Consider the following 23,767-nt stretch of genomic DNA (forward strand, 5'->3'; position numbering starts at 1 on the left):
AATATATTTTTAGCATAAATTTTTTTTTAATTTAATAGACTTCTAGAGTAAGATCGATTTCACTAGTGAAAATATTACTAAACGAAAAACTAAAACATAACACTGTCACATTGTACTTTAAATTTTAAGTTTAAAAAACTTAGCAAGAATGATTACACTAAAAAGAAGTCAGTGAGACATTTTTGGATCATAAAACTTTTTAACAAGTTGTTTAAAATTTGTAAATTTATTTGAAGTAGATATTCTCAGTAATGACTGCAAATTAATATCAGTAAGATTTGAACGCAGCTTACTTTTGTTTATACACATGGTTAAGAATGTTTGTTTGCAAAAGTATGTAGACCAAAACAAAGCAAATGACTTCATTGTCAGCTTTTTTAAATTAACAAACTTTGACTTGATAAGTAAGTCATAAAATCTGTCAATTTTTCAGCTTTGAACTTTTCTTTTTGTGTACTGCCACATTGAAGTTTAACAATTTTAACAATATTGCTAAGTACATTTTCGGTGTCAAACTTCGACGGTGGTGAAATAATGTTGAATTCTTGACTTAATTTTTCAAGTCTCCAAAACGACGACCAAACTTATTATCAAGTGAAACTATTGTCATCAATTGGTCATTACTAAACTTAACCATATATTTAATCAAAAAGTCCTTAATGAAAAAACAATAGCAGAAAAAGTGCAAATTGCAGTCTAAAATTAAAACATTTGACAAAAATTCAAATTTGAGCAGTTTGAATTAAAAAATTTGTCGATGTTTAAAAAGATATTTTTTTTTTACTTTTTTAAACATTATAAATAAACTCAATACTTATCTGAAAAGACAGCAGTTTTTGACACGTCTATTTTTTATGAAAACATTATGGTCGGTAACATCATCAAAGTTAGTTCAACAAACAATTGCTTTTGGATAATTTGAGAAAGGATTACTTCAACTGACTTGAAACAGAACAAGATACTATAACAAAATAGTGTTTTATCACCACAAAATGGTAAGCCATTTTAACAAACGTTTTCAAAGTCAAAGTCTTACAGTTTTGTTTAATGAAATAGTTCAAAAAAGGTTTTGTACAAGTTTTGTGATAATTAAATTGGCTGGCCGGATTTTAATATAAATTTTGAAAATGCTTAGCGGGCCGGATCATCCACTAGCGGGCCGGATCAATATTGTCCGCGGGCCGGATTCCATTTAAAATTAAAAAAGGTTTGGGGGCCGGTCATTTTCACTCTTCGGGCCGGATCCGGCCCGCGGGCCGTACGTTGCCCACCCCTAATCTAACCCTATAAAAACAATAGTTTAGACAGCTGTTTCGTACATAAAACATAAAACTTCATGTACTCTTCGGTAAGCTACAGTTTATTAAAATAGTAAACAAAAATTTTGATTTAAAAAATTTTATAATAATTATGACGTAGTAATTGAAACAGTTTATTGTACAGTTTGCTGAATATGAAACAATAAAACAATAAATAGAAGACTAATAAAACTTTCTAACAACGAAAAATCCTTTAACAATGTAAAAAATGAATACTAAAAAGCATTAAATTCAGCCAATTATAAAGACACCTTAATACACGACCACTTTACTAAAAAACAAACAAAAGAACAAGAAAAAGAGACATAATATTTTTAAACCCACCAATTAGTCTAAATGTAAGTTCTAAAATAGGCAAACAATTCTTAAACCTGATAATCACATCATTTGACGAAAACCACCCATTCCATAAAATATTCAACCGCAACACAATTAAAATATCATACAGTTTTACAAGTAATTTCAGAAATAAAATAATAGCACACAACAATAAAATATTAAGCAATAACAATATAGACGATAAAAACACTATAAAAGATAAACTTTGAAATTGCCGTAAAGAACCTTGCCCTATAAACCACCAATGCCTAGTGTCAAATATAATATATAAAGCAACAATAACATCAAATAAAACAACAAAGCAGTATTTAGGCTCCACAGGAAATACTTTTAAACAAAGATACAGAAACCACAAATCATCATTCAACAATATTAACAAAAGACATACAACAGAACTAGTGAACAACATATGGAAAGATAACAATACAGACTACAAAATTATACGGAAAATATTAAACAGGACAAAATTAAAATTCAGTATTAAGTTCGGCTGCAAACTTTGTAACTTAAAAAGAATAGAAATTGATAAATCAGATAAGTACGTAACACTAAACAAGAAAAACGAAAGACAAAACATAATGCATTCATTACCAAAATTAGCAAAACTAAATAAATATTAAAACAAAGTAAAATTTAAGCCGCAAACATGATTAGTTTTAAACATTTTTCTAACAGTTTAAAACATTTTTTTTTAATAATTTAAAAGACCTTTCTAAAATAAGTACTATTATAGGAAGGTTTTTGAACGTATTTATATACCATTTGCAACTTAATATCAATAGGTTCATTTTGTTTTTTATATTTTATTACACAAAGCTTTTCAAAATCATACAAGATTTCTTTGTCAAGTGATAAATTTTAAATGAAATTTGAAAAATTTTTGTTGAGTGAATAGCTTAAAAATAACTTTAAATTATGACGTATTAATAAATTAAAATAAATACAAGAAATAGAGATTCAGTAATTAAAACTAAAGGCATGTTTATTAATAGATTGTTAATAATTTTGTTTTACCATTTAATGCTACTTGCGTATTTAAGTTAGGTCGCTCTTCTTCAATCAATATTGATTCCAGGCTGTAAAGTTCGCTTTTCTTACATCGTTTTAAAACTTTAAAATTTTGAACAATGTCAGAGTTTTGACAGGATGTGCAATTAAAAAGATGTTCAAATATTGCGCTGTTTTTATCTGTTCCACAGTGGTCTGTAATTCGTCGGAATATTTGCCGTGATGTTTCTCCAATGTAAGAGATGCTCTGATCTGCAGAGCAGGTATATTTATAAATAACATTTGCGTCAAATACTTCCGAGCATTTACTTTTGTTGCTGAAGTAGTCAGAAACCTTTTTGGTGGTGTAGGCCGGTTTAATACTAATGTTGTGTTTTTGAAATATGGATGCTATTCGTTTTTGGAACCTTATTGAACAGCTTCCAACGTAAACTGTTGTGAAATAAGCGTAGTTTTCGGTTTCTGTTTTCTTTTCATTTTTTGTGTTGATATTTTAATTTTGTTTAAATGTTGAATTGTCGATTTTGTGAGCTTCAAGAAATTTGTTGATTTTGGACTCTATAAGGTTTATTGGATACTGATTCTTGAGTAATAAGTTTTTAATTTTTGTAAGTTCATCTTTAAAAGCGGTAAAATTTGAGCATATATTAAGCGCTCTGTTTAGATAAACTCTTGGAAACTCGGTTTAATAAACTTTTATCTAAACAGAGCGCTTAATATATGCTCAAATTTTACCGCTTAAAAAGATGAAATTACAAAAATTAAAAACTTATTACTCAAGAATCAGTATCCAATAAACCTTATAGAGTCCAAAATCAACAAATTTCTTGAAGCTCACAAAATCGACAATTCAACATTTAAACAAAATGAAAATATCAACACAAAAAATGAAAAGAAAACAGAAACCGAAAACTACGCTTATTTCACAACAGTTTACGTTGGAAGCTGTTCAATAAGGTTCCAAAAACGAATAGCATCCATATTTCAAAAACACAACATTAGTATTAAACCGGCCTATACCACCAAAAAGGTTTCTGACTACTTCAGCAACAAAAGTAAATGCTCGGAAGTATTTGACGCAAATGTTATTTATAAATATACCTGCTCTGCAGATCAGAGCATCTCTTACATTGGAGAAACATCACGGCAAATATTCCGACGAATTACAGACCACTGTGGAACAGATAAAAACAGCGCAATATTTGAACATCTTTTTAATTGCACATCCTGTCAAAACTCTGACATTGTTCAAAATTTTAAAGTTTTAAAACGATGTAAGAAAAGCGAACTTTACAGCCTGGAATCAATATTGATTGAAGAAGAGCGACCTAACTTAAATACGCAAGTAGCATTAAATGGTAAAACAAAATTATTAACAATCTATTAATAAACATGCCTTTAGTTTCAATTACTGAATCTCTATTTCTTGTATTTATTTTAATTTATTAATACGTCATAATTTAAAGTTATTTTTAAACTATTCACTCAACAAAAATTTTTCAAATTTCATTTAAAATTTATCACTTGACAAAGAAATCTTGTATGATTTTGAAAAGCTTTGTGTAATAAAATATAAAAAACAAAATGAACCTATTGATATTAAGTTGCAAATGGTATATAAATTTCTAAAATAACCTTTTCCAAACTTTCCAAAATGCATAAATTAACAACTACAGCGTATTTTTCAAATTCAGCTATCTGTACAATAAACTGTACGATTGCTACGTCATAATTATTATAAAAATTTTCAATTTCAAAATTTCTGTTTAATATTTTAATAAACTGTAGCTTACTGAGGAGTACATGTAGTTTTATATTTCATGTACGAAACAGCTGTCTAAACTATTGATGTTATGTAATTAGATTAATATGATTTTATTATATGTATAAATATATATATAATATATATATATATATATATATTTATTTATTTATTTATATATATATATAATAAAATCATGTACGCAAGAAACTCAGCATGAATTTAATTGTATATTTCAGATTTTATCGAGGAAGAAACCAACGGGCCGCTGTTTTTTTCCGCATACAATAAAATAAAGTCTTATAATAAAACTATATTACAAAATTATTTGTTAGACAACCATGTTATGATAAGATTATAACGCAAGTAAAGGCTTACTAAATTAAGACGATTTTTTTTTTCAAATTGTTTAAATTTTATAACTATAATGTTTTTTTTTTTAGCTTTTATGAATAGACATAAAATGAACGATTAAACTTAACGTCTTAGGCTGTAGTTTGTCGATTCCTGAGGTGCATAGATGTTTAAAAACGAAGTACAAGTTATTAATTGATGATCTAACAAACACTGTCTTTAGTATTTTTTATAGAAAAGCAACTTAATTTGCAACTAATAATAATTATAATTATAAGTAATTGTAAAGCTTAAATGGCTTGAGTAAAACAAATATTTTATCGGAATGAAGACTCTACCTTTGTTACTACTTATTTGAGAGGGTAAAATTGTGGTTTTATTAAATCTTATAAGCTTTTTATAGGTTTTATTGTTTTTTTTTTTGAATTAAGAGGCTTATATACTTTATGTGTAAAAAAAAGATAAATAGATTTATAAATAATTCTCAGCTTAATTAAAAGAAAATTCATAGTTATAAACTGCTTAGACGATGACGCTACATATCTATTGTTCTGGTGCGTTTTTCGCATAGTCTTACGTAACCTATCAGTCAGTTACAATTTAATTTTTATAATAGAAAAATGGGATTCAAATTGTTGAAAGAGGTAAACTATGGACAAGTATTTTAATACTTTCTAAAGCAATCACGTGCCTTGATATCATCAAATTGTGATAAGATTGTTAAACTCTGTTTATAAGATTATATATAAGTTTTTATGATGTAAAAAATCAAGTCGAAAAAAAAAAACTGAATTAGGTTTTAATGATGACAATAATACCAGAAAAAAATTTAGAAGATTTTAGAAAAATACAGCTTTTTAAATTTTAAATCATTTACTCTAAGAATTGTTAGTATTAAATCAACTAAATAGTCAAAACTAGCGACAGTTTTTACAAAGAAATAAAAAATATCAGATAATATCAATATAAAAATGTCTGTAAAAAAACTACAGAGTCAAAATGAGTAAACCTAAATTTAAAACTAGTAAACCTATAAATGTCAAAGCTTGTGAATTATACGGCTAGGCTCTATGGAACTAGTTTCACTCTGATGATCAAATCAAGCATAATAAGCAGTTCTTGTAATTTTTGTGAAAATAAGCTAAAGTCTAAAAAACATTGTGTAAGTTCCAAATTAAAGGATGATATTATAAATTAAAAAAAAAATAGATTTCATGATACTCTTTAGCCCACTTTAGAAACGCAGAAGCCATAAGCTGTAAAGGGGGCCAAACGGGGACCGTGACTAGTAAAGGGACCATAAGACTACAATTTTAACGTTCTACTAAAAACTCTTGAATTCACAAAGAAGAGCAAAAAAACTTAGGCGTATAAAACGTTGGCTTTTGCTTTATATATTACGGGAAGATATATTGCACGCAGTAGATTTTTAAGAAGTGTTATCGGAGGGGGGAGGGAGGGAAATTGCTTTTTAAATGTCTACAAAGGGGGCGTTATAAAAAATATTAGGGAATCTGTGTTTTTAATGATAAATTGGATATGTATTAATAATTTTTTTGTCTAAAAGTTGCTGATTTAGGTCCCTTTGGAAAACCCTGTTTTGGAAAGTACAATATTTATGTACTACTTAAATACAATTTATTAATTTATTTGAATATGTGCATGTTCTAAAAAAGTTATTGAAAAAAGTTATAGCTTTAAGTATCTGAATATTATATTGTTTTGATGTATTAACAAGCTGATATTGTTTACTTTGAATTTTTAATTTTATTACCCTTCTAAATAGTGTTTTTCATAAAGAACGCACAGTAATTTACCTTTTTTAGTATTTAAACATAAATGAAACAAAATTAAATTTTAAATCATGTTGCTTGAAGTTTTAAATACTTAATAAAGAATTCTATACTAAAATATGAATCAATAAATATCTTACAAAATCACTGTAACTACTGTAAATAGTTGAAAAATTATACGCACAATATGTTTTGACAACTAAGCGAAGTTTTAAACAAGGCAAACAACTTTTATTATACTTTATACGAAAATAAAAGTACACAATTTGTGTTTATAAACTTATAGGGTACGTAATAAAATATATTTTAAAGGTTCGTTATAGCGAGTGTCTAATTAGTTTACAAGTTATAATATTATTTTATCCTTTCTATTTAAATGTGTTACTGCCGAAAAAAATTAAAGACAATGTATATGTAAATCAATACTCAAACTTTCATTTATTTGTTGTAGTAGTTATCTACACGCTAAGTATACTAAGTTTTAAGATTAAGATTTTTTTTAATGAAAATGTTGCGATCATCTGTTTGATTTGCTCAATCGATAATTCATAAATTTAAGCTTTCGGGATCGCGCTCGTAAATTTCTTTGTAACTTAGCCTTGTAACCAATGTTACGCTTGCATACAACCAACTTACTGCATAGCAAAGCTTTTTGAATGCGTTCACCACTTGTCCTCAGAAGCATGTAAGCAAGTTCAGCGTTAACTTAGGGTGTATTTATGAGATCAGTAAGTCTCACCACTTTTTATTCGCTAGTCTTCTGTTGCCATCTAGTTGTGAGAAAACAACTAAGACATAATTAGTAGAAAGTGTTAATTTGTTCTCTTGCACTATCAACGTTTTGCAACCGTACTGCAGAAAATTTAATAAACAACGACTTTGTGCTATAAATGCTTTGGGACTTGCTGAGTTCATAAACTATCATAAATAAAATGAAAGAATTATAAATGTATTTAGTCCTACAAAATACATCAACTCAAATTTTTTTAATGTCGAATACTGTAGATTTATTATGCTGTTTTTTTTACTTGTATCTTTACATGAGACTTATTGTAATTAATGTAGTGTTACTTTTTTAATATAAAAGTTTTGTTTAGACAAAGAAAACCTTGCATTTTTATTTTACTTTATTCGGATGCGCCTGCATTCCGATCATTTTTGAAATCAGGTTTTGACTGCATCCTTATTTTAGCAAAAAGTTAAGAAATAGTAGATCAGTAACCATCAAATTTGACAGTTTACTTAGTGTAGGCGTAGAAAGACTTCACAGTGTATAAGAGGCTTAAGGCAGTCAATCTTTAACAAGATCGCAAAAAGCCTTTTCTGCTAACTAGACCTAAAGCTTTAGTAGGTTCTAAAAACGTAATACACACCTCATGGTATATTTTATTTTTTGCATATATCCTGCAGCTGTTTCAGAGGGATAATCAATTCAGTAGATTAGTGTTGAAATTTAAATCCAAGTTAATACTTTTTTTTCAGATAATTTTTTTTGTAAGCAAAGTACTTATGCAAAAGGTTTTCTAGCAATGTACAGAAATATTCTTCTGTAGCTATCTGATTCTGCAACCGTCTGATTTGGCACCCTTGATCAGTATATAAGGTATTTTTCAAGAAACATTTAATTGGAGAGTTTAAAAAGAACCCTTAGTATTTTTTAGCTTTTTTATTTTGTATAAAAAGAATTAATAAGAATTAATTAAGAATAAATAATTTAAAAGTTTGTAACATACTTTAAGCATTAGTGATTAAACGCATGTTATTTTAGTAGGGCTAAGATTCTGTGGTATAAACGACTTTTTTGATATCTTGTTTTTATACTATGATTTCATTGTTTAGCAAAACGTACAATTTTACTTAAATAATCAAATTCTGATTCATTTAAAATTAGAAAGGTACTAAGTCTTAAAAAAAAGTTTCACATTTTAATTGATTCTGAAATACTTTTAATATTATGGTCCAATTGACACCAGTGGATATCTGTCCTGGACATGACGTAAAAAGGTATCCATGGTGTGCGACAAAATAACCGAAAGGTTCTTCGTGCACCAGGTCCGGGGACCAAATGTATTAAGCGTCTTTTTATGTCGTTTAATAAACTATTGTAAACTATTATAATTCTTCTAAACTAAGCATATATTTAATATCAAAATTAGCTAAAAGAAAACATGTCATGCAGTATTCTTGCCACAGTTTTAAATGAAAGTGTATAAAAGATATAGTTGGTTTTTTTTATTTAATCAAATTAAATTCATTAGTTTCACACTTTTTCTTTTGTATAACATTTTGCTTTTATTGAAAAATATATTTGAAAACAACTAGTTATGTTATATAAAGCAATAATTATATTATATATAAAGCATCAATTCTCAAAGTATAAGCAATTACGGCTCTATATCGCCCCTTTCGAGAAACTCTACTATGGACTTAAGAAACGTTAAGTTAACCTCCCACTCAGGTTTTAATGAAAAATAACTAGTGTAAGTTTTTTATTACTAGTTTAAAAATGCACCACATGCTTTGTTATCACCACATGTGCTGTAAAAAAGCTAACTCTGAACTTATTTGCAGATTTGAGATTTTTGAATACTCTTTTTAGTAATCTAATTATTTTTTGTTTCAATCTTGAATTAAAGAAAATAAAAACACGTATACTTATAAAACTTACAATTTAAAGACTTTTGAAAGATTGATTAGTTATAAACTTTGTAAATGTCAAAAATATTAAATAACATTTACTAATGCAGCTGCTTTATTTTCTACAAATAAAACATCGTATTGTTCAAAAACAAAGTTTATACGTTACAATGTTGTAATTTTTTTATTATGTGCAAAAATTTTTCCTTAATAAACATTATTTAAAGTGTTCCTTTTTATCGTACTCTATTAGAGGACTGTGACTAACTACAGGCGACCTTATATTTATAAAGGTCTGTATTTTAATAACCAAAATACATCATTTTACTGCTTTTTATCAACGTTTTACTAGCAGAACAAGATGGTTTTAGATTAAATCATTTAGATTTTATCAATAGAAAAGTTATGTTTCTTTAAATTAAAACATAATTTTCAACGTTAAATATTAATATTATGAATTTTTTTAAGTTATTCTACAGCAAATACTTAAACAGAAAAAAAAAATTAATTGTTTTTAATTTTGTTTATATTTTTGTTCAATAAACTTTCTACTATAGTTCTTTGTGACAATATACACAGTGATGAGTGTATAAAACTTAAGACTAAATTATTGATGAATAACTTAATTTTTCATGAGTCGCTTTGACACAAGTTGGCGACAAAACTAACATTATTTAGAAAGTATAAATAATTTATCTAATTTTGTTTATCTTTTTCATATAGAATTTATTTTAGTAGAACTGTCAAGTAGAGCTGCCATTATTATATTTTTTGTTAGTTTAGTGGTTGAAATTTCTCAAATTTCTAATTTTTAGGTATTAATGTGTTTATTCTTGATGAACTAAGTATAAAAAATTCTTTTTTTTTTAACTTAAAATTCAAGTAAGCTTCGTTTATAATAACCTGGTTTTAAAGCACTATCACAACTTGCTATGAAATTGTAGCCAAATAACATCTATGCTGTCCAGATAAACTTTTAAATGATTTATCTAACATAAAAAATGCTTCAGTGGCTACTTGTGCTTCAATTAAAAAAATCTTTTTTAAATGCCCACAATATAATTTTTTTTTTATTAGAACAGTCTCTTGAATGCACAAACATTCACTTACTTTATTATCTGTATACATATTTTTTTAAACATTTTTGTCGGTTACTTCAAAATTATAATATAATTACAACCAAAAGTTTAGTATTTGTTCCTGGATATTCTATTTGATAAACAATAAATTTTTAAATTAACTGTAGTTTTTTATTTTAAGACAATATATCAAACTTAGTGATTTAGAGAACATAACTATTTTTATTTAAATAACTGTGTTTTAATTTTTTTTACAATATTGGTTTTAATATTGTAGTTAAAATATTTTCTAGTACAAAAGTCTAAAATTATTCGTTTACATCTGAAATCTACATTTTCAAACTTATTATTTTTTAAATACATGCAAAAATTTTTTATTTCTTTTTGTATAAACTAAAAAGCTACTATAATTTTTGTCAGCAAAAAATTGTTTTGTTAAAAAAAATATTATTACATGATTTAATACACATAAAATTTGAGAACAAAAAATTATGTTAAGTTAGACTGTTTTTAGAAAAGTTATTCTAAACAAAATAAAAAACAATATATTTAAAACAAACTTGAAGCTTAAAAAGAACATATATTTGTAGTAGAAATTTTTTATCTATAATCAATGAAATTGTATTTAACTTAAATAAATACACTCAATGCTATTATCGAGAAAAATTTAAAGTCACCAAGATGTAAGAAAAAAGGCTAAGATATATTAAAACAATAGAAATACTAAGATAAATTAACCAAGCTTTGTACAAATCAGTAAAAAATATTTTAAATAATACTTTAATCTTCTAATTCTTGAAAAAAAAGGGTCTTAAAAATATTTGCAAATTAAAAAATCAGAAAAGTATTACGTCTTAAGTTACACACAATTTATAAGTTGAAGTTATGTTTGTATACAATTATTAAAAACATAATTTAAACATTTTTAAAATACGTAGCAGATATCAAATTTGTTTTTCGCAAGCACAACAAAAGATCGGTTTTTATAATTTACTAGTTATTAAATTATCCAATACAGAAATTTCATTGCATTAATAATAATAAGTTATGTCTGAATAATAATAGTTACAAACAGATAATGGTTCCATAAATATAGTTGTTTATACATTTAATTGTTTTTCAAAACACTGTCATACTTCACCAAAAAATTATATTTTACAAAACTAATAGATACTTTATATAAAAAGCTTAACAATTTGTTTTAGTTCATAAAAAATCGACAACTTTAAAATTTTTCTAATAATACAAGAATAATGACAGTTCTACAAATATAACTTTTAAAGTTTTGTGTCAAACAAAAATGTTTGTTAGAATAGTTTTTTTTGTCTAATGTAAAAAAAAAGTGTAAGTATTTAAAATATTGGACTTATACTTTGTAAATACAATAAAAAATGTAAACATCTCATCACATATTTAAAAGATTATTACATATTAAAAACAGCATAGTAAAGTATATATAAGATCTTAAATCTATGAGTTTAAAGATTAAGTTTGATTTGATTTTTTTTTTTACTTTGCTACTGCTTTTGTTTAATTTAAAAAAAATAGATAAACTTGTAACGAATATACTAACGGTTAATTTAAGTTTACTCCAAATATTATTTGACCACTTTATGACGGTAGATAGTAAAATATAGAATTATTAATCATTTTCATCAAACTATTTTACTAATCTTCGGGGCTTTTTTGATTGTCTAAACTTAAAAAAGTATTATAGTCTTTACATAAAAAATAAATTTAAATCATTGATATTATGCAAAAACATTGCTCAAAATATTTCAAAAACTTGCGAGTTATAAAATATTAAACTAAGCAAATGTACTTTATGCATTACTTAGATTTAAATTTTTTTAACAAAACTTAGTTGTTTATATAGCACTAATTTTCTTTTTAAAATCGATAATTAAAAACACAACTAAAAAATTACATTAATTTAATTTTTAAATAAATTACTAGAAAAATATTAAAGTTGTGTTGAATTATATTTTGTCTTTGCAAATTTCAACTCATGTTAAATAACAAACTTTAAAAATTAAAAAATTATTTTAGGTTTTTACTTAGTAGTGCTTTCTTGGTTGTTGTATGGTTGCCCTGATTTTGTTAAAGTTTGTTTGTTTTATTTTAATGCAAAATAACAGTTTTTCTTTTTTTTGTTGATGTCCTATATACTTCAATGCTTGCCTTGATGCTCTTCTTAAAGATCGTTTTGTTTTTATAACCGCTCTGTTTAATTATAGCTTTTTTCATAACTTAAATGTAAAATATCTATACACTAAGAAGCAAAAAAAATTGCTAAAAAACTTTAAGTAAATCATTAATTTTAGCGCTATATAACGGAGAACTAGTATTGGTACTACTAGTTAAGTAGTGTAAGCTATATATTAACAAGTTTATATATTGTTAAAAAAACATTATGAGTTTTTATGATAAAATTGCTTTCTTATCCTATTAAGTAGGACTAATTATTTGTCAGTTTATTAATCAAATTAAAAATAAGCTTTTAAAGGCTATTTAATAGGATTGGGAAACAGACGTATCAGATAAAACCGTTGTGTGTTATCAACGATATTTAATGGCACCTAAAATTCCTTGAAGAGATTCTATCTACTTTCACATTTATTTATAAAAAAGAAGTATATATACTTAATTTAATTTTTCAAAGTTGGTTTTCCAGGTAAGTTTATTTTGCAAACTTGGTAATAATCGTTCTTTTTTCGTATCATAATGATGCATTAAAACAAAAAGTTTATAAAGAAGTATTGTTGTAAGGTATTCAAAGTTCCTTAAATGAATCGAATAAAATAATTAATTTGTACATCTTTAAAATTTTATGTTTTTTTAACAGATAAAACAAACTAAAACTATAAATTTTAATCCTAGAAAATAAGTATTAGTTTAGTAAAATTTAAATACTTGTTGTTGTTTTTACGACAGAAAGCTTGTAAAGCTGTGCTGAAGCTTGAACTTGGCTACTTCGTCTGCGGTCAGTTAAGTAATTATGATGTCACAATAAATAATTAGTCTTAGTTATTGCCGATGAATTTATGCAAATTAGTGCAGCTAATAAAAAATAAACTGTGTACACACTCGTAAACAAAAACACTCAAATACTTGCTTAGTTTTAAGTAAATCATAATGAAAAATTTTGGTTTTCAACTTTGCTTTACTTAATTTATTCTTTGTTTTTGCTCTATAAAATAATTAATTTGTACATCTTTATAAATTTTATGTTTTTTTAACAAACAAAACAAAATTATATTTTTAAATGTTAAAAAATAAGTATTAGTTCAATAAAATTTAGATATTTGCTGTTATTGTTTTTACGACAGAAAGCTTGTAAAGCTGTGCTGAAGCTTGAACTTGACTACTTCGTCTGCGGTCAGTTAAGTAATTATGATGTCACACAAACTAATTAGTCTTTGTTATTGCCGATGAATTTATGCAAGTTAGTGCAACTAATAAAAATTAAATTGTGTACACACTCAAATACTTGTTTAGTTTCAACTCAATCATGAAAAATATTTGGTTTTCAACTTTTCTTAACTTGATTTATTCTTTATTTTTTCCCCACAAAATAAACACTTTTATAGAAAACAAGAAACTTTAACAACAAAAGGTATTTATAATTACCTTGGTAGTTTATGTGGTCTTCTGAAGTTACTTACAAATATTGAAGGATGCTCGATCATAAGATTTTCTCTTTGATGTTGTTCAACTGATCCTAGTTCTTCTGATACTGATTCTTTAAAACAGTATCAAATGATACTTTTATAATACATTTAACGATATATTGAAGCTTATATAATTCCTATACTAAACATTTATACAAAGTTTTCAAAAACAAATGTTGCAAAAAAACATTTTTGTAACCTTTTAAAACTGTTTTATTTATTATTATTATTATTGGAGTTTATTTTGCGAAGATGGACTCGGGCATTGAAACCTTAGCCGCTTAAACAATACACACGAAAAAAGGAACAAAAAAATTACATTCAATAAAAATAAAAAAACTAAACTCAACATGGTAAAAAATTACAACAAGTAGTCCTGTATGATCAATTATAACTTAGTATGCACAAAAAACAAAACGAAATAAATTCTCATATAAAAACTCATTCATTGACTATAAAAGATCACGCATTTACAAAAATTATATATAATAACTTATAATCTGTAGAGGGAAGGCGTAGGGAAAAAAAATTACTCTTAGTGATACTAATACTTTAAAATGAATATTTAATCGATAACCACTGCATTTTGCTTGTGTTTATATTATTTAAATCTATTTTTTTTAGTTTTAATAGAAAATGTCCTTCACGAAACCAGATCCTGCTGTAACCCAACCCACATATTTATTGTTCTGCAGAAAAAGAATTTGCCACTGACTGTTATTGAAATTATATTTACTTTTTTTTTTTAATCATTTCTTCTCAAATTATAATTGGTCTGAGAAAAAACAAAAAAATGATTGAAAAATTCTTTATATTTATCATTATCAATTTTAAAAAAAATTATCAAGTCAAACCGCAATCTTCTATACTCTAGAGACTCCAATCTGAGCTTTACCAATCTATCTTTGTATGAGGTATTTGAAATGTTGCATTTATTACAAACAAAACGGGTAAAAATTCTCAGCACAGACTCAATCCTAATAATGTATTTTTAAAAATAGGGGAACCATATTGGGGTATTGTATTCGAGTTTAGGGCGAACGTAGATTTTGAATAATTTAATAAGAATACTAGCAGAACTGGTCTTAAAACTTTTAAGTATTTGATAAGATGAATTTTGAGCCATTTAATATAAATAATTTACATGTTTGTTCCATTTCAGACTTTCAGATATATGTATTCCTAAGTATTTAAAAAATTTAATTTTACTGCTGTTATTTTAGTTTTATTAATTAAAAAGTTAATAGAAAAAGGTTTATTTTTATTGATGTTTAGAACTTGGCATTTTTTGGATTTAAATCAAGTTTTCTTGTTTTTAGCCATCCGTAAATATTATCTAATGTTATTTGTAAAGAAGTTTCTGACTTGCTAAATACTTTTGCGTCATTTGCAAATAGACTTATTTCGCTTTGAATGTGATTATTAAAAGTAATATCGTTGATGTGAACTACAAAAAAAGAATTATCAATTTAGCTAGAATTTGTTTTTTTATTTCTAGTATAAACCATAAACAACTTTAAAACTAATTATTATAAGTTATATGTATCCCCAAAGTCATTACATAAGTATCTAAAATAACTAATATTTTGAGTAAGTTAAATACTAAAATTTTACAAGATTAAATAATAAAAATGATTCATTTATATTGTCTTTTATTAAAGTTTTATTGTAAAGCATTACCTGCATTAAAACTGCAAGGAGATAGTGTAAGTACCCAGCCTTGTGATATTGAGCTTCTTCGAGAACCTTGAAAATAATAAGAAGTACATTTTTGTAAATTTTCATCCACAAAACCTAGTAATCAAGTATAAAGTTTTAGATTGATACTTTAAAAAACGAACAAGTAACTTCATATTATAATGTGTATAAGTTAATTAGGAATTTAAATCTTTCTAAAAGAAGTAAAAAACTTATACCGGAATAACTTGCAAATTAAAGAAGAAAGTTTTTCTAATTTTAAGGTACTTAATGGACTAACATCCTTTTAAACCTTTTTGATAATAAGACAACAAGTTAGGTTTTTGCTAAAGTGCTTTCTTTCACTGAAAAAATAAAACAAATAATCTAGTAAATATAAATAGAAGTTATTTTAAAATATTTTAAATTATTTTAAAACAGTGTTTCTCAAAGTGTGCTCTTCTGCAGATTTTTGTGAATAGAGCTTAACTTTTTATCTCATAAACTTTTGTGAGTAGCAAAAATATTTCATACTGCTGTGTTACCATAATGAAACGTTTTAATAGTTTTAAAAATATTTTTAAAAAATTTCTGTATGTGCATTAGGAAATGCTTCTAGAAATCCTTAAACAAAGGCTTCTTAAAATGGGCGTATAAAACTTATTAGGTATGAACATTTATTACTACAATCAAGTTTATCTACCTCAAGACCAGAATAAATCTATTACAGTTTATTCAACAAAAAAAAAAGTGCTCAAAATATTTAGTCCTAGGACCTGGTGCACTAAAAAACCCTTTCATTTATCGAGTCGCACACCACGGATGCCTTTTAAGTCTTGTTCAGGACAAGATTCTACTAATCACTTGATATTTTTTCTAAGTTGAGCTATTAAAAAAAAATTGAATTAGAATCTTATGCAGATAGACCTATTGAACATAATACATTTTTCCCATTATAAGGTAAAGACAGATCAACAACTAGGTATTAAAAGCTTATATTTTACTTAATTTTTGATAACTACACTAAGTTTATAGGTATAGGTATATTTGCAATTTAGAACCGATTAATTGCAAACCTTCCTGAGAAGACTTTTCTATTAAACCCCAACCATCTTCTTCTTTCAGATCATTTATTTTAAACTCATCACTTGCATCTCGATGATAATAAAAGTCTTCGGAATTATCTTCTGTAGTCGGTCCGTATCCGAGGTAGTATGCTAATGTATTAAACATCTATAATTGATTTTATACACAATTTAGAAAAATTGCTCAATACTTTAAAATATTTTTATAATAGTTTTATAAAACACAAAGTTTTAAAACTAAACTTTTATGTTATATATGTAATATTATTAAACTTTTAACTCTAATTTACCTATGAGTTTTATCAAGTACTTTCAAGTGTCAGCTCTGTTTTGTTATGAGATGTTTTAAAGCTTAACTGTAGATATCGGAGATTAACATGTGAACTTGTAATATTTAACTTTATCGATTATTCTCTTTCGAGTATTTCAGTTTTGTTTGTGAAAACGATATATATTTTTTTCATGAAACGTTATTAATTACTGGTTTCCTTTGCTTTTTTGAAAAACATTTTTGTAATAATAAGATTATTTAACTAACTAAAGTAGTTTAAAAAAAGAAGAAGCTTTTAAGTTCATACTTATATTTGATTTTTTAAACTAATTTACTGATTTTACTGTAACTCATATCCATAAAAGATGTTACATACTCTGATATTTTATACTGCTTTTACATGTAACATAATTTAGTTTTAAACTAATAGCTCTAACTGAAATAAAAATGGCTTTTAAATAGATTAGGACACTTATTATATTTCAAGCAAATGTTTAAAATTAAAAAAAAAATTAAGAAATTTTTTCCTGATTAGTATTTTATTAAACATTCAAACAAAACGTAGAAATCTATACAATAAAACATAAATACATAAACTAGAAGTAAATTAGTTAGGAACTTATTGATTACAATGAAAATATCAAAAACACAAACAAATAAGTAATAAATAACTATATGCTACTTGTAGTATCTTAAATTAAAAGAGAGTTTTAAAGCACGAAAGAAAAACAGCTATTTTCTCTTTTTCTTTTCTCTTTTAAATAGTAAAAAAGTATTGACAAAATGTTATTTTGTAGTAAAACATAACTTTATAGATAACCTTCATGGATAACTAAAACAACATTGTAGATTTTTGCCATATTTTAAGTGTTTTAAATTTTAATTCATGTGTGAAGTTCAAATTCAAAAAGAAGAATTTTTTGAAAACATATTTTGTAGCGTGCTAAATGCAGCTGTAAAAAAATTCTTAGTATTAGAAAAAGTAAGAACCATAAAGTAGATATAATACACAAAAACTACAGGTATGTATTAAATCAAAGTAAAAATTGCAAAAAAAACAGCAATAGTTTATTAAATAAGCTGTGAAAGTAGTGAAGGTAAGTTAGATAAGAAAATAAAGTACTGTATCTACTATGTTATTACTTGATCTATCAACGTATTTTTATTCACTAAAACATACAGTTTTAAGAATAAATTGCTATCATTGTGGATAAGTAGTTTATACTTGTTGTTAGTCTCAATTAACATATTGGGTTTAATTGTGATTCTTTAATTCATATTTGTATAATTGTCATATTTAAATTATTTAAATATCCACTTTAGAATTATTAGGTATCTTCAACTACTATCTAATCAAATTCCTTAGAGTTAAATTTTAACTATTTTAATCTGCCTTTTGTCTTAGCATATTTATAATTAATAATACTTAAATGGAATTCCAGAAACAAAAAGATACTTTTTCATCCTCTTACTTTATTGTTGAAAATCTATCAGGGCAGATTTTCACGATGTAATAAAACTGCACACTCCGTGTTTATTTTATTCACCTAAAAAATAGCCAATCATAATTTTCCATGTATACGTGTCAAAAATAAATCCAAGTACATCTCACCAGTTACAATAAAGTCAATCGTTGGTAGCCCGAGCTAATTACATCTAAGTCCAGAGAAGTATATTTGAAAACAAATAGTTATAAAAATAAATGAAAACTTTTACTAACTGCATAATGATTTTTTGGTAGTTTTATTGTTTATATCAATATTTTCATAAAAATAATATTGATTTTTTATAAATTAATTTTTTCTATTTTCTTACATCTTTTATTGTCATTTAAAGTTATAAAATTTTTAGAGCGACCTTAATAGCAATCAAATTATTTGTTAAGTGTTTCTTTCTATTTTAGGTGAACTCTAAGGCAGGGGTCGATAAACTGCAGCATACAACACAAAAATTTGCAGCCCGCGAGTTATAACGCTTTTCAGCTAAAGAAACTTTTAACTATGAAAATAAATTTTTTAGCTAATATTTTACAATATGCCTGTTAATTTAACAGTTACTTATTATTAATGCTCTACATTAGCTTTTTTTTCATATTTGGTTTAAATTAGTATTTCTTAATTGTTTATTTCAAAATTCTATAATATAATAAAAATGCGGCCCACGGAAGACTTTTCAATACATTGCAGCTAGCGAGCAGATAGCCCGCGAGTTATAAAAGTTTGCCGACCCCTGATCTAAGGTACAAATTGTAATTTAAAGTAAACTATAAATACTATGAACAAATGTTTTAAAGTTGCTTTATATTAAGTTACTATTATATTCTTTAGATACTGTAATTGCATCTCATTTCGATTTGTTTGTAAATTACCACTGTTTATCATTAATTTGTTTACCTATACTTATAGTTTATATATGACCATTCGAAAATTACTAGCTAATAGTTTTTTTATATAGAATGTAGGTCCTAACGAAACAAGTTCGGTGGAATATACAAGAACAGCATCAACTTGCACAATGTTTTTTTTTATTTAACTGACAAATATTTCTCCGTGTTAAAATATTGTTAAACAAAATAAATGCTTATTCCAATTTACAATGTGAGTGATTGTATCCTTTATTAGTTATTAGAATACTGTTTATTGAACGATAAAAAAAGCACTCAAAAAGTTTGGTCTAAGGTAAAAGAAAAAAAGCTTGGTACGAGAAAACCTTTCGGTTATAGAGTCATAAACCACATATCTAAACAATTTTTTACAATCAAAAAAAAATAGTATGAACTTTTAAACCTAAAAGAAATAGAGCAATTGATAAAATGAACGAATAGAAATAAAAATTAAACGACAATTAACTAAGTTATGTGTTTGCTTAAACAAGTTTTATTCATAATGTACTAAAAAACTTGTCTAATAAGATAAAAATGAGTATATAGTCTAAGCCTAAAACTCAAAATAATAAACATAAGAAATACATAACACTTTTAGAATTAAAAAGTTAAATAAAACTAAATTTATAAAACGAGATAAACAGTACTAAAGCAGACATGAAAATAGTTGAAAAATAAGTCACAGTTTTTTAAATAAGGTAAAATTGTAAAAAGCTGAATTACTTTTACGATGAATTTTATCAGTATTTTAAGCCAAAAATTTATTTTATTTCTTTTTTAAATTGGTACAAATACTTAAAGAAGTTAATATTTGAATGAAAAAAAAATTTAATATATATTACGAAATTTTTATTATTTTATAAAGAAAAAATTTGACTATAAACTCAATCTAAATAATAATAATAAATTTAAATAGTAATAAAAAAATAAGTACTGTAACATTTATACACTATGAATTTTATGCGAAAAAAAAAAACAAATAAACAAAAAATAAAATAAAGCAGTAACAATGAATAATAATATCAACAAAAAATTTTCTTCTATTGAATTTTTTATTTATTTTTTCCTCTGAATACTTTACTTATCCCAAAATGTAACTATAATGAAGCAAATAATATTTGCAAACATGTATAAAAATGTTTTAGGTTTCCTCAGAAAAATAGATTAATTGATTTCATGTTAACTTGAGATAGTAATCTCAGCTTACCATTTGTTTATATACTTAACTCTCTGTTATAAAGTACATCTATCACTTAATTTTTATATGTACATACTAGAGAAAAAATAAATATATATAAAGAAGTTTGTAAAAATTCTTAAGTTAGTTATAAATAAAATATTCTAAAGAATGACCAGATAGAAAATGCTGTAATTAAGACTGAACCACTGTTACTGTAACCAAACTAATCAACTTTTTAACTATTTTTTGTAATTGATGACAATTATTCTTAAATCCTTAAACAAAAGTAAACTAATAAATCACTATTTGATAAATGATTTATAAGTTCATCCTGAAACTTTCCAAAATGACTTTTACTTTCAAACATAATGGTAGCTCAGTCCATAATTTACTTACTTAATAAGCTAACAATATAATAATGTTTGCTTATATTTTAGTAAATTGACATACTATCTTCGTTGTACTTTATTCCTTTTTTGTCGTTTTTTTTTACGAACTCCGTTGATTTTTGCTAAATGTTTATCATAGAGAATTGACATTAATTTTAAAAGTCTAAGAGTTTCCATAATTTTATTATATTTTAACAAACTTTTTTTTTCGTATCTTTAAAAAACCATCGTTTTTAATATAAGGTTTTGAATTTTATATTAACAGTATAGTACTGTTAGGTTTTTGTTTGTATTAATTTGCTTACAACAGAAGGATCATCACTCATTTGTTGTGTCTAAAAGATGCAATCAGAAAATTTATAATTGATTATGAGCAGGAGTTTTTTAAGTAGTCCAATTTTAAATGCTTTGTCTGCTACAGACGTTTAAAAATTACACCCTAGACACTCAGTCCACCTGCTGCAAAAACTCATAGTAAAAGAAAAATTCAATTCTGATAGTCCACCATACTAAACTGAATCTGTGGTTGTTTAACCTGAAAATTTTTTAAGTCATTAAAAATCGCTAATGTAATAAGAAACAGCAGTTTTACCATTCAGATGTTATGTTACTCTTTGAACAAACAATCTTTACTTAAATACAAAACTGGACTATAATAACTGAACCTAATTGATAAAACGTTTAAATCCAAGTTTGAATGAACAATTGATTTGTCAGCCACAATTCTAGGAGCTTTATGATTGGCTAGCAGTTAATTTATTTTTATCTTACGTCTCAATTTTTTTTTTCTATTTATTGTTTTGTATACCTGGGCAAGGCGGGTTAGGGATAAAAATGAAAATTCAAAATTTTAGAAAAATTTCTAGGGATAGGGATTTAAATCAATGGTATTTTTAATAGTTTTCTGTTTCCTCTGCAACCCCTGAAAGAAAATTTAAAATAAACATAACAAAAGGCATTTGATGTTTTTTTAAGCATTGCTTACTAAAATTCCATATATATTCATTTATAAAACTAAAATACACAAAATAAACTTTTGCTTGCAACAGCTGTTTCTGCGTTTAATACGCGTCTTAAGACAAATTTTATTCAATGAAAAGCAAACTTGTAAGTACAGCGATATTCATTTACATTTATATTTATTTATATTTATTGATATTTAATAATATTTATTTATATTTGTTTATATTTGTTTATATTTCTTTATATTTATTAATATATATTTATATTTATTTATATTTGTTTATATTTATTTATAGTTATCTATATTTATTTTTATTTATTTTTATATATATTTTTTTATTTTCATTTATATTTATATTTATTTATATTTATTTGATTATATTAAAAACAATAGGTTTATACGACCGTTTCGTATATGAAATATAGTACCTTATATACTCCCCAGGAAAAATAAAGTTTATTAACAATGTTTTACAGAAATTTAGAACTTGAGAACTTTATAAGTATTATGACGCAGTAATAGTGGAGGTTTTTGTACAATAAGTGAAGTTTGAAAAAATACGCTGATCTTGTAAATTTAAGAATTTATTCATTTTAAAAAGTTTGGAAAGGGTGTATTAGAAAAATGTTTTAAACTACCATTATTACTACGTCATAATACTTATAAAATTTTCAAATTCTAAATTTCTGTTAATCATTTTTGATAAACTTTTCCTTTACTGATGAGTAAATGAGGTAATATATCTCATATATGAAACGGTCGTATGAACCTATCGTTTTTTATATAATCAAATAAATATTCAGCTCCAATTCAAATTGTTAAATCGCTATCGACCAGAACTTTAAAAAAAAAGACTATTAGTACATATAAATATATAGTTTATAATAAAAATCGGATTAAAACAATTCCAGAACATATGTTCCATAAAGACAAAAATATATCTTTAATCTTCAGCTGCTTCAATTTTAAATAGATAATAGCACTTTGGTAAACAGAGATTCAAAAATTATACAAAAAAAAAAAAAAATAATATGACGTAACTACTGAATATTTATTTTACAGTACAAATACTTGGTGTAAAAATTGATATTTCATCTAAACAAACAGCTAAAATTCACAAAAACTGCAATAAAATGACCATAAAATACTTCAAAATTTATTTTATTATAAGACGAGTGAATTTATATCATCTTGTCGACATATGAAGTTACTAATTTTACTAGTAGTTTGTTTTTAGTTTCTAATGTTTAAAAAAAATTGTTATACATGTTATCTTCACAATGTATGGCACAATTTTTACATTAATAATAACAAAAAATAAGTTTATATTTAAATTATTTCTTCAAAAGTTTAAGAACTGCAGTACGCTTTATTGGTATTTAAACTTTTTTAAGTTTTTTTTAATTTTTCTAGACCTGAAAAATTTTAGATAGTGCTGTAGTAGTAGACAGTTATGTAGTTTTCTTAAGAGTATAATTAATTTATTATCATTTAATTACATTTCAGTAAATTGAGCAACCTTCGTTAGTTAAGACAAATAACTATATAAGTTTATAATTACAAACTACTACGAAAATACTCTACTAGTAAACAAAAAAATTTTGAAAGCCTACTCAAAAAGACTAAAAATACCTTGCTTAAGATGTTATTAATTCGCTGCTCAATTATTATTTTACCTCGTTAACATATTATTATGTATAATATTTTTTCCAAAACCTTACAACTGCAGCCGACCCAACAACTTATAAAGCCGGGAATTACCCGTACTTAGAGCATTTTTGAAAAGGTTTTATGTTCACTTAGGATTCATGTTTGACCTCATGTGTTTCTTTTGATGGGTGTTTTAACATTTTTAG

The 23,767-nt window shown here is 25.1% G+C and overlaps 1 protein-coding gene across 3 annotated transcripts; it reads right to left on the reverse strand.

Moving 5' to 3' along the window:
- Window positions 1–11,701: 11,701 nt before the first annotated feature.
- On the reverse strand, window positions 11,702–17,131 carry LOC145836005 (uncharacterized). Of its 3 annotated transcripts, none has more exons than XR_014369874.1 (5): window positions 17,015–17,131; window positions 16,716–16,856; window positions 15,643–15,756; window positions 13,922–14,033; window positions 11,702–12,514 (listed from the first exon to the last, which is right to left on the reverse strand). XR_014369874.1 is itself a non-coding variant. In XM_082943784.1 (5 exons), the coding sequence occupies exons 2-5, from the start codon at window positions 16,870–16,872 to the stop codon at window positions 12,349–12,351; spliced, it is 501 nt and encodes a 166-aa protein (XP_082799910.1). In that variant the 5' UTR covers window positions 17,015–17,131; the 3' UTR covers window positions 11,702–12,348. The 3 variants fall into 3 exon arrangements, 2 of the variants coding, with proteins under 2 accessions (XP_082799910.1, XP_082799909.1); XM_082943784.1 differs by having other exon boundaries at window positions 15,643–15,708; window positions 16,716–16,872; XM_082943783.1 differs by having other exon boundaries at window positions 16,716–16,872.
- Between the last annotated feature and the right edge of the window lie 6,636 nt (window positions 17,132–23,767).

Source organism: Thalia democratica, chromosome 5, assembly GCF_965202585.1.
Source record: "Thalia democratica chromosome 5, ktThaDemo2.hap1.1, whole genome shotgun sequence".
NCBI classification, from domain to species: Eukaryota; Metazoa; Chordata; class Thaliacea; order Salpida; family Salpidae; genus Thalia; species Thalia democratica.

Excerpts from the sequence above, each read along its gene's own strand:
- LOC145836005 (XM_082943783.1), bottom strand. The coding sequence starts at position 16,872 with ATGTTTAATACATTAGCATACTACCTCGGATACGGACCGACTACAGAA. Across the intron at positions 14,034-15,642 it reads TCCTTGCAGTTTTAATGCAG|AATCAGTATCAGAAGAACTA; the intron begins GTAATGCTTTAC and ends ACTGTTTTAAAG. Across the intron at positions 12,515-13,921 it reads AGACCACATAAACTACCAAG|AGCGGTTATAAAAACAAAAC; the intron begins GTAATTATAAAT and ends ATAATTAAACAG.